A 12199-nucleotide genomic window follows, 5' to 3' on the forward strand; every position below is an offset into this window, starting at 1 on the left:
GAATACCCCAAGATCCGCCTGTCAATAAAACCATTGGTACTTCCCCTCCCTTTCTCCCCTCCCTCCCTGAGTCAAGATGTCATTCCACCACTAATGTGCTGTTCTATTCACAAGAACCCCTTTTATATTAATGGGGTAAAGTGCTGATATATGTTATCTGTTGCCATGGTTGTGCTTTCTTTTTTATTCCCTTTATGTAATTAGGTTGACCACTTGGGGAACAAATAAATTAAGTCACAAAGCATGCTAGAAAATTAGCTGTATGTTGTTCTTTGCTGGAATTCTGTTGTCTTGACCACAGGTAATGTGGCTCAGGGCTCATCCACAATTCCACTTGTGCATACAGTGGTACCTTGGGTTACATATGCTTCAGGTTACATACGATTCAGGTTACAGACTCCACTAACCCAGAAATAGTACCTCGGGTTCAGAACTTTGCTTCAGGATGAGAACAGAAATTGCGTGGCGGCAGCGGGAAGCCCCATTAGCTAAAGTGGTACCTCAGGTTAAGAACAGTTTCAGGTTAAGAACGGACCTCCAGAACGAATTAAGTACGTAACCAGAGGTACCACTGTACTAACAAAGACTGAGTGGTTGCTGATAACAAATCCTATATTAGTTGCCCTGTGTTGTGGCCCTTTTACCTACTCAAGTGATGCACCCTTGATACTGTTGCTTAAGCTGTTTTAACATGGATGCCACTGAGATGATAGGAACATAATGTCTGGCTGCTTTAAAGTCATCAGCCTTTCTGCTCTCCTAATGCTAAACATCTCACTTTAATTTGGTCACAATCAATACAGACTTCTTTCCTAATTAAAGTAATTTGTTTTTGTGAATCCGTCTTATGTAAACTCAAACAGGCTCTTGAATATTCTGTGTTTTGAATGCAAAGGTTATGGATATATAATCTGTACCTTTGATTAAATGTTTGTGATAGAATTAAAAGTCTTTGTGCAGGCATGTTTGCTAACAGAAAAATTTTGGTAATAAACTGAACCTTCTGTTAACATACCAAGGTAAACATGTGTTGTTACATGGATCTTGCTTATTTTGCATTAAAAAAATAGCAATGTGATATGCTGCTTGTTCAGGTTCAATATTTTACCACATCTTAATTTTTTAAAACATCACAGACACCTGTAATATGGAATATCATTGAAACATAACCTCTTGGGGAAGCTATCCCAAACGGAAACTTAGGAGCAAAAATGATAAAACTGCAGATAACCTCATAAATGTTGTGGCTGGGTATGGAAATCTAAAATTTCACTCCCAGCTGTATTGCTCTCTTTTCCTTTGGTATTTATGTTAAATTAATGTAGCACTCCTGTGGCTGACATTAGTAATTGGATATAGCTGAAGGAAATCTAACAGAGAAAATGGCACCCATTCTTCTTAAATTAAGGCATCAATTTTGCTAATACTGGTGACACATACTCTGACTGATGCTGGTGGAAGAAGTTAGGATTGCTACTAAATTTCCTATGTCGATGGATCTCCAAATTTCACCATTGAAGTAAAGGTATTTTGATGACATAATGGCGTAGCAATGACATTAATGACATAATGTTAAGTCAGTGTTAAGTGGAATTGGGGCATGACAGGAGTGCAGTTTAGTCAGAAGAATATGCTCACTGAGGGCTCAATTCCATGCTCAAGATCAGCATAACATTAGTTATGGGGGGGTGAAGAGTGGTGTATGTTTAAAGCACCAATAGAAATGTGATTTGTGGGTGTTCTCTGTCAAATCATTGACATTCAGATGTACTTTAACCTTTCTGTCAAGGGTTTCTACATGTATGCCTCCTGACTAGTGAGCTGTGAAATTGTGGTTGGGGAGACACTATGTGCTCTTGCATTTTATGTGGGATAGGTTCTGTGTTATCTTGATATTTCTGCTGTTGCTGTGGGTCGGTACTTCCTATGCATGGGTAATGGGGGAATGACTGATTTCTTCTCACAGTTACAATAGTTTACTCTAAAGAACATTTTGTCAACATGGGATGATAGCTACTCAAGTGGTTTGTGGCAAGTCTTTTTCTCCTGATAATTGTCACTGTACTAGAAGTTCAAGAACATGTTTTGGGGATAATGACATCAAAGATGCCAGGACTGTTATCCAAGAATGATAACAGTTGAAATGCAAAACTATATTAGAAAAGATATGACCATGATTAGAATTCATGGACCTTTGTGCTGTGTGACTCAGATATATTGCATACTACAGCTTTACAGGAATATTTAAATTTTTCAAATAGAATTCATCTGGCAATATTTTACTCTGACCCATAGTACTGTTGCATTCCACTTGCTTCTTTCCATGCTGTGGCTTGAGATAGAAGGACTGAGCAGACCAATGCAATACCACAGAAAAGTGAAAAGATTTGTAGGTCAATTCCATGATCTCCCAATCATACAGTATTAATTGAGCACTGCTTCTCAAATTTTGTGGTTTCTTGAACCACTTAAAAATTGCAGGGGGACAGGTCTCAGTGGACACTTAACAACACCCCCCCCCCCAGCACTCTCATCAATATAAAAAAAACCTCCAGCAACATTACAAATACTACTGGAAAGGACCCTTTTAACTGATAAACTTTTAGGGGGAAATTAGCAGACTGGTTCAGTGCCACATTATGAAAATCATGGGCTGTAGTCCAGGGACTTGTTAGTCTGTTGAAACATCTGTCTCTGGTCAAAATGGATTATTTTTGTTATAAAAGCACAAACAAATCAAGTGAAGAACCATGTACAATATTAATGACTAAATAAACAAACAAATTGTCCAGTAGCACCTTAGAAACCAACTAAGTTTGTTCTGGTTATAAGCTTTCGTGTGCATTCACACTTCTTCAGATATATCTGAATATAAGACAATCTCATCTGCTAATTTCTAAATGTTTTGTCCACAGACAGCTTACTGATTGACTATCAGTTTACCTTCAGCTTATTACAAGAAGATGATCGCCATCATACTGCCATAAACTTCATTGCAAATCCTGAACAGGTGAGCTAATATAAGTAACTGCCTCTAATATGATTATTTAGTGATCATAGACTAGGTATCCATTATATCTGGTGGTTTTCTAAATCTGTTTGTAGGAACTAAAAGGTAGTAAGAAGGGATGATATAAACAACTTTCAGTTCAGGGAAAACAAGTGGTTTCTTCAGGTTTTGAATAATAACTGAACTCAGATTTTGATGTAAAATATATATCCTCATCCATTAGGACTCAAATCAATTTCCATTCCACACATATGTAAATTAAGTTGTCTCACTCCTGCATATGCCCAAATGTTTCTTAATGCTCTCATGCTGGTTGCTGGCTAGCTTCAGTCTTTCTGCAGTGGAGCATATCACAGTGCCTCCTCACTTGTATGCGGATGAATAGCTGCTTGTCACTGCAATTAATCCCTTGTTAAGGCTGCAGTCCTTGCCCCACCTACTTGGGAGTAAGCCTTATTGAATTCAGTAGGACTAATGTCTTAGTAGACGTAGTTAGGATAGTACTGTAAGGTGTGAAACATATTTATTTTTTCTTGGACAAGGCAGTGGATAGAGCAGATGTTTATAGAAGTTAAATAAAGTGTGTGTGTTTGTGTGTGTGTTTTCATTCCATATTTAAAGTGTTGCTGTTTTAAAAGCCAGGACACCCATATATACTTCTCAAGACCTGAAGTTCATTTTCAGAGTTCCTTCTCCAGGTATCTCTACCAGTGAAGTGAGGTGGTAGCCATTAGAGAGAGGGGTTCTCACTGATGGAAATGCTAACCTGGTCTTACACTGTAGACTTTTTGGAAGCTGGTGTAGACTATATGTCCCAGTTTTAGAAACAAGTTTTTTGCTTTTTAGACCTTGGAAACTACTGTTTTTACTGTTGTTGGTTTTATCCTGATTATATTCTGATACTCATTTTTATGTTCAAGCTGTATTCTTATTTTGACTATTTTCTGTGTACTGCAGATAAATGTTTGTTAATGGGCAGTATAAAAATATTGTTAATAACTACATGATAAATTTAAAAACCTTTAATTATGCAATGACACTAACTCTATGCAGAGTTAATGTAAAATTATTCCTTATGCTTTAGCAGATCTGAGAAGTGCAATAATTCTGCTCTGAAAACACTCATCAGCAACACATTAACTTGAAACATATCTTGTGTGGCTGTGAGATGGGAACGCTACAGTTTGTAGCATTTTTCCTAATACTATCACATACTTTACAAATATAGTAGCAATTTAGATGCCTTTTTGTAGAGCTATTGACATTGATGGCTGAGCTTTTATTTCTCAGGAGCATGCAATTTGAAGAGGTGCTCCACACCTTAATTCTGAATTAACCAAATTACTGTGCAATCCTATGCATATCTGCTTAGAAGTAAGCTCATTGACTTCAGTTGGACTTACTCCCAGGTAAGTGTGTATAGGATTGCAACCTTCTTCTACGGTGTGATTCTGAAATCTTGCTTGAGAAAACAACTAATTTGGACTTTACTATAGCTAAAAAATATAGGAAAACATTTCAAGTTGGATTTTATATTATCATGTGAAATGGATAGATTGTTAGTCTTATATTCTCTTGGATATATTCCTTTTCAGTTAAACATTCCTGAGTTTATTAGGTAATATCCTGATGTAATCAGCCATTTCCTACAACCCCACAGCTTCACTAGCAAGGGCAGGGAAGGTACTACTACTCCTTTCTTCTGTTATTGATGATAAGCAGCCTACTTTCTCTAGAACAGGCTTCCTCAAACTCGGCCCGCCATATGTTTTTGGCCTACAACTCCCTTGATCCCTAGCTAGCAGGACCAGTGGTCAGGGATGCTGGGAATTGTAGTCTCAAAAACATCTGGAAGGCTGAGTTTGAGGAAGCCTGCTCTAGAAGAACAGCTTTTTTGGTGGCTGTGGGGAATTGTCCATTAGCAAATCAGTGGGAAGCCCCTTGAAATCAGTAGTGATTGCACTCCAGAAACTACCATATTTACTCAAATCTAATGCTCTATTTTTTTGGCCAAATTATGTTATGAATATTAAGATGCACATTAGATTTGATAGAACATTTACATTCACCGGCAAATAATTTTTTTGTTTTGTTTCAAGGTTCCGAAAAATTGAGGTGTGCATTAGATTTGATGGTGCATTAGACTCTAGTAAATACGGTAACATGCACAAAGAGCTTCCGTTATTAGCTATGGCAGTTTGGCAAGTTCATGGAGGCCTTCACTGTCATCAGCTGTAGAGGACGAAGGCCTTGTAGCATGTGAAAAACTACGTCAGTGGAGCATGCCCAGTGTGTTTAAGATCAGGGCATATGTTTGAACACCTGTAGTTGAAATAAGGTCATTGCTTGTTTAAGCAATAGTCTTATGTAATTTTCATATTTTCTTTTTAAATTTTTTAGTCAAACAAAAATTTGGACATATCAATTAATGCATCAAACAACTTCAACCTGAATATCACTTGGTCAATTGGCTCTACAGGTAAGAAAGCCCATAATGTATTTCTACTTCCATATTCCCTCAAGTACTTATCATCTAACTATATTTACATGATTGCCTTTTTGTTTCTTATTAGTAAAGCTTAATAAAATGTATCCTTTTTCCATTCTCATTATGCCATTATTAATTATATTACTTAAAACTCAGATAATTTGCAATCTGAATAAAGGTTCATTAACATGTTAACTTTCTTCCCTATTCAATTAAAATTACTTGGGTAGCAAAACCTTGTATGCTCTTTAAATTTTTAGAATGGCACTGTTATGAACGCAGTGATTTTAATTAAGATAAATTACTTTCTTAACTACTGCAGAGACTGAGATTTTAATTTCTTTGTTTCAGTGTTCAAGCCTGGAATTTAATTATTAACCTTAACGTTGATATCAAACAATAAAATCCTTCTGTGTGTGCTGATAAAAGAACCTGCTTATCTTTTTTTTCAAACTTTTGAACCCAATTTCTCCATTGGCTTTAATAAAAAGCTTTGTTTAGAAAGTTTCTTTGAATTGGTTCTGTTGACTTTCTGAAAATATATCCAAGGAGAGCACCATCGATTGCATTTTTAATTAATTATGCAGAATGGTTAAGAACAGGAGGCGCTTCACACTTTATGTGACAGATCTGTTTCTCCAGGTGTCAATTATGGTTTTACCTGTGGAACACTGCAACATTTGAAAGGGAGATGCGCATTTGTGAACATATGGTGTACACACACTGATGAATTGCAGCCAGGTGTAGCTCCACATTGTGTATCCACTGTATATCTCTGTATTTTGCAGACCTGCACTCCCTGTTCTTCTGAGATCTGGGCTAGCATTGCAGATTGTGTGTCATACCTAGGTGCACTACCACAAACCCCTGAATAGGAAGAACTTGATGTTAATAGTTCAAGGGGCTAATAGGGAGGCAAGGGATGGTGCCATGGGCAGTCAAACTGTACTATTCCCTAAAGAAAATTTTATGATTTTCAGTAAAATGAGACAAAGTTTCATTACTGCATAAAACTAGCACTAAGAGACCTGTCCTTCAGTTAGTCCGTGTGTGTGTGTGTTTGTGTGTCTGTTTAAACATGTAAAAAATACAGTGACACAAATCCTCTTCAGGTATTCATCCTGCAAATGCAAGGGTGAAAATTTGCAGAAGGCTGGGGCACAGCTGTAGGTCCGACCTCTGTTACTAGTTATACCCCCTCAAGCCTGACTTCTGCATGTTTAGCATGAAGGTCCGAGAGCAGCTTTCAAGCACATTTACCTTATGTACTTAAGAAGCCTCCTCATAATCAGGCATTGTTCCTAACTGTAAGGAGGCTTGCAAATATGCTTACAAGACCCTTTCAGACCTTTGCACTAAATAAGTGCAGTTTTGGGGTTGCACTGCACATAGAGACATTGAGAGTTGTGCTGCAGCACATATTCACATCCCTCTACACACTGTTAAGTAAACTGAGGGATGATTTACTGTGCAAACATTTACTGGTGAAGCAGAATATGGGACTCCCACTCCAGATTTTAAAAGTTTACATTGTTGAATCTTAGTTCTGTTTAGTGTGGAACTAGATGCATGGTAAAAATGGAATTTTCATTCTCATGATTACTTCCAACAATGAAAGTGAGTGTGGGTGGTCACTTGAAGGGAGAAGCAGCATGGGAAGGGGAGCTTAATACATTCATTCACCCATTTCCCACTGAAATCCTTTGTTCCAGCTTCTTTCTCCCCAGTACTTTTCCCTCCATGAGTCTGGAGAATACTTACAGAAGCAAAATGACAAATGCCCCCCCCTGCTGTTCTTCCTGCAGCCTCCACCCCACACTGTACTCTGCATATCAGAGGCAGTCTCTTGTTTGCTATCAAATGTGTGTTTCCCAATTAATAGTACTTTCTTTGAGGTGTAGTTTCTTTTACTTTTACATCATAGTTGCTTGAAATCCCCTACTTTTTTGGGGGGGGGATCTTTTGTTTCTTTTTGCCAGCTCAGCAATTTACAGATCAAACAGAATTGCTGAAGATTCTCATGTCTTACAAATGGAATAAGTTGAATATGAGATGTCCTAAGAATAGTTGAGATACTAAAGTAATATTTCACAATCAAGACAAATACATTTTTTACACACTTGAATAACTTATTCAATTTTAGTGTAACTTGAGGAAACTGTATTAGCTGTGTGGTGAAATGGGATAAAGTTGATATAACTTTCAAATCCATTATATGTTTTATTAATCATTCATAATATCTGAACAACTATTCATAATCTTTGCTAGTATATAAAGGATATATGTCTAAATGTTTGTTTTATATTCCTCATGCCATTTTTGAAAATGTATAGAAGTCACTTATAGAGATGTTATACTTTAGAGATCTTTCCCCATAATATTCCATCATAATTTTAAAGATGAATCCAGTGTGCTGTCTTGATCATATGAACTGTGTGCTTGATTCAAGCAGCAAAGTATGCAGAAAGGAACTCTGTCCAGCACAATTCAGTGTTCTTTTCTCCTGAATATTCATCCAAGGCTGAATGTGCATTTTCTGAAACTGTTTCTCCTTCCTTGGACTGGGTGGAATTAAGCAGCTTTGAGGAATTTAAATTTGTTTCCGTCTACAGTTTTGTTATAGTAATGGATATCTAGATACCTGTTAGTTTTATTGTTGTGCCCCACCATGTGTGTCCTTGAGATGGAATGGACTACAAGCTAATTATTTTTTTTAATGGGCTTGCTTTTCATTATTTTTATGTACTCTCATAGCTGGAACGATATCAGGAGAAGAGATTCCTGTAGTTTCAAGGGCTAATATAAAGGAATACAGAGATAGTTTTTCCTGTGAAAAATTCAACTTTCGGAGCAACCCAAACATCACTTTCTATGTATATGTCAGCAACTTTTCATGGCCAATCAAAATACAGGTTAGTATAAATAACAACTATGATACTTCTGTTATATTAAATTAACATTTTCCTCTGATCTGACCACCAGAAATGCAAAACTGGCTGTATTGTCTATGGAGGAAGGCCCTGACATTGTGAATACCTTGTAGTGTTTCCTTTAGTGTTAAATCTGTGTGGTTCATATTTTTTAAATGCATGGTTTATTTTTTATCAATTTATAAAAAACAAGTAGTTCTTTGAAAACCTTGTTAATTAATGAGACCTGATTGCTGAAAGAAAAAAGTTTATACTTCTACAGAATGGAAACATAGACTCAACCTCTTAGTCATATTGTTCCTAGCTGCTGCTGTGATACAAAACTCCTTACCTTTCACTTACCTATTTATACATGTTGGGATATATACAAAGATTATGAAAATATATAATTATTTAGTACATGGACCCAAGTATTCCATAACAATAAAACAAAGTTGGAAGTATTTGATTTAAGATGAACACAATGTTTAAATTTAGCTTCAGTGTCTCTTATCTAATACTTCTTTTGCCGTCTGACAGTGTAAACATATATATGCCTACACAGAGGTAAGTGTGATGGGGCTTACTTCTACGTAAGGTGGTATAGGATTGAAGCCCAAAAGTTCAATCCTTAAAATATGTATTTAAGTCAATATTGCTTTGTTCTTGGGCTCAGGGATACTTAGAAATGTACAACAGACTCCACGAGACTGATGTGTCAGGCATTTATGACTGGATCCAAAATTAAAATTCTTAATTTTATTTTTTTACAAAACACTGTTCCCATTGTGTGTGCACAGCTAATTAGTATGTGGAGACCATGGGCAGAGACATCAGGTATTAACCCTGTTTCAGATATAATGCAAAACCATAGCTTGTTAACAAGCCATGACATTAAACCACAGTTTAATTTTAACTTGTTTGACCTCCCCAACCTGGTGCCCTTAATATGTTTTGGCCTACAGCTCCCATAATCTCTGAGCATTTGACGTGCTACCTGGGACACCAGCTTAGGGAAGGGTGTCTTAAACTAATTATATTTTCCTGCAGGTTTGAGCACAACAATAGTTTAAATTAGGAAGTGGATGTTTCCAGCATCCTTCCAATCAATGCTAAGGGGAAATGGTCAACCCAAAGGCTTGCTTCTGCATGTTCACATAAAGTATATTTCAGTGTTACATCCAATGTAGGCCATTTGATAGCATAGCTCTGCAAACTCTTGGGACATTTGGACCTCCAGTGTACATGGGGCATTCAAAAAGTATGCAAAACTAATGAAATATATGATATTTTATTACTACAAATGCCATCATCATTAGCACCACACTGTCTCCTATGGTCTAACCTCCAAAATCCAAATGAAGTCAGCTGTACTTTTAATTCATTCTGATCTGCTTATGTTACCTTAATATCTTATCTGCATGGTATAAATATTGTCCCATTTAGAAAGGTAGCATTTTATCCAGGTAATTAAACCTCTCACTCCCTTTTCTGTTTTGACCTAATCTTGCTACTTTCTCCTTCGTAACTACTGTTGGAAATATTTGTTTAACTTTATCTCCATGAGATCTCTGCTCTCATTCTTGAGTATCCATGGATATGTGAACGTTATGAACATGAAAAACAGTACTGGAATAAAATACCCTTATACTGGTCTTCGCTTTTTGATACTTTTGACACCTTCAGTCATATGGGATATGTCTGCAGTGGGGCATTCCAGTGGGAAAAATAAACTATTCACAAGGAATAAGATAATGAGCTGGTTTATAAATATTGCTACTAGGTTAGGCTATTTTTGAATCATCTTTGTATCACCTGTCTTCATATAGCATTAGCTTGCTATGGACTGAAAGACAGCGACAGAGAGTGATTGCTATGTTAATTCAAAACAAACAATCCAAAGGCTAAGAACTTGATTGCAGGAAATATATGTGTGCAAGGATGGTAAAAGATCACTAAAGAGTAACTGATTTTTGTTAGGTCATCTACTCAAACAATGAATCATTTAATCAGTTAGCAGCTGGAATTTGTGTTCATTAAATGGCAGAATCATGCATGGAAGGTATTTCTTGCTTATATATTATATATATTTAGAATATGTTCTATATAATTACATGTATCTAGGTGAATGAATACATGCAGAAGGCATACTGCCTTCCTCAAAAGCTCTTTACATGAATACCGAGGTTAAAATTTGACATTGGTATAAACTTTAAAAATACAAATGTACTAAAATGGGAGAGAAAAGTTAAATATGTTTTCTCCCCCAGAGTTTCAAAGGCAATGTACTTCAGATGTGTAACAATATACAACACTGCAATAAAATTCAACATGTATTGGTCTTAATTCTTTCTGCACTGTTGAACACACAACATAAAAATGATTGTTTCGAACATTAGTGGTTCAGAGCTATTTCAGAATGCTTTCTTCAGCAAAAAGAACTTTCCAATGAAGTTTTTTCTTCTTCAGTTCAGTAGTGTCCTCTCTTGCTTACCCTGAGGTTTCAATATAATATTTACAGTGTGTAACATCTGCAGAAATCATGCAGAAATTATGTCATAATGATATGTGACTTTTTTGTCGAAAATAGTACAATAGGACAACATTATTTTTCTCCTCCTTTAAACAGTATGATTAAGTAACAGGTTTAAAATACAAAGCCCAGATAGCAATGGATTTTTATTTAGAACTTTGACAGTGAAAGGTTTTTTATCTGCTGTCTTCAAAGTAGACCATGCAAACCACACATCTAAGAAGTAAAATTGGGAGTTTTAACATGGTGCCAAAATGAAGGCAAGATTGCTGCCAGGTGGCTCTCAGTGGGGAGGAAATTCTACAAGTGGGGTGCCAGTACAGAAAAAGCCCTTTCCTCTGTAACCATATCATATGTAACATCCAAATATGGCGTGCCCCTGAAAAGACCATTGCTTGGATAGGACAGTATTGAGAGAGGTGTTTCTTCAGTTATCAATTTTCCAAGTTGTTAAGAACTTCATAGCACCTTCAGTTCAGAACAGAAACATTGTTGTATGACTCTAACTCAGTGCACCATATAACAGTCTAACAGCCATGTTTCATACCAGTTGCAGTTTTCCAAGGCATGTTGAAGGGCACCTCCACATGAAGCATTTTATAGTAATTGAATTAGGAGCTTATGAGAGCTTGAACTACTGTGGTCACTATCACTATCCAGGAACTGATGTAGGATTTGAAACAAGCAAAGTTGATATGGCACATTTATTTAAACAAGAGGTCTTCACTGATCTGGTTTGGGTGTTACCTTTTATAATTTGCCTGGAGAGAGGGAGGCACAACAATGGTATGTGAGGCCAAAACCTGCTACCAGGCTTGGCACATATAGAAGTGTGTGTGTGTGTAATAAGTATTGTTTAAATTGGGTCTTCATGATTTGTGCTCTGGGTATGAATGTGCGCTGCATTTGGAATCGGTAACTTTTCTTTTGTGATGTTTTGAGACCTCTGTCAATGTGGCTTTGCTCAGTTGCTTGATTCATCAATATCTATTTGCACAGCTGTGAATGAAAGTGTATTTATTGGCTAACTACTTATGATATACCTAAAACTGGATTATGAATGTTAATCTGAGGAGCTGAAGGAAGGGGCTTAGTATATGGAAGGGTCTAACCTTGTGGTGGAAGGCTGATGCTGATGACTTTGGAATACTTGGGTTGGGCCAGACCCAATGCCCATCCACCTGCTTTTGCTAAGCTTATTTCGAAAACCTGTATCAGACAGTTTAACTTATAAACTTTTTGCAACGTGTATTTTCTCC

The 12199-nt window shown here is 36.7% G+C and overlaps 1 protein-coding gene across 3 annotated transcripts in view; it reads left to right on the forward strand.

Moving 5' to 3' along the window:
* ATRNL1 (attractin like 1) overlaps nucleotides 1-12199 on the forward strand; it is a 515103-nt gene that overhangs the window by 215749 nt on the left and 287155 nt on the right. For all 3 annotated transcript variants that reach the window (XM_081912145.1, XM_081912147.1, XM_081912146.1), the window contains exons 22-24: nucleotides 2916-3010; nucleotides 5411-5489; nucleotides 8253-8410. In XM_081912145.1, coding sequence (XP_081768271.1) covers nucleotides 2916-3010; nucleotides 5411-5489; nucleotides 8253-8410 — 332 coding nt within the window. The remainder of the gene's footprint in view (nucleotides 1-2915; nucleotides 3011-5410; nucleotides 5490-8252; nucleotides 8411-12199) is intronic.

This window comes from Podarcis melisellensis (assembly GCF_964234715.1).
Source record: "Podarcis melisellensis genome assembly, chromosome: 5".
Classification (NCBI taxonomy): Eukaryota; Metazoa; Chordata; class Lepidosauria; order Squamata; family Lacertidae; genus Podarcis; species Podarcis melisellensis.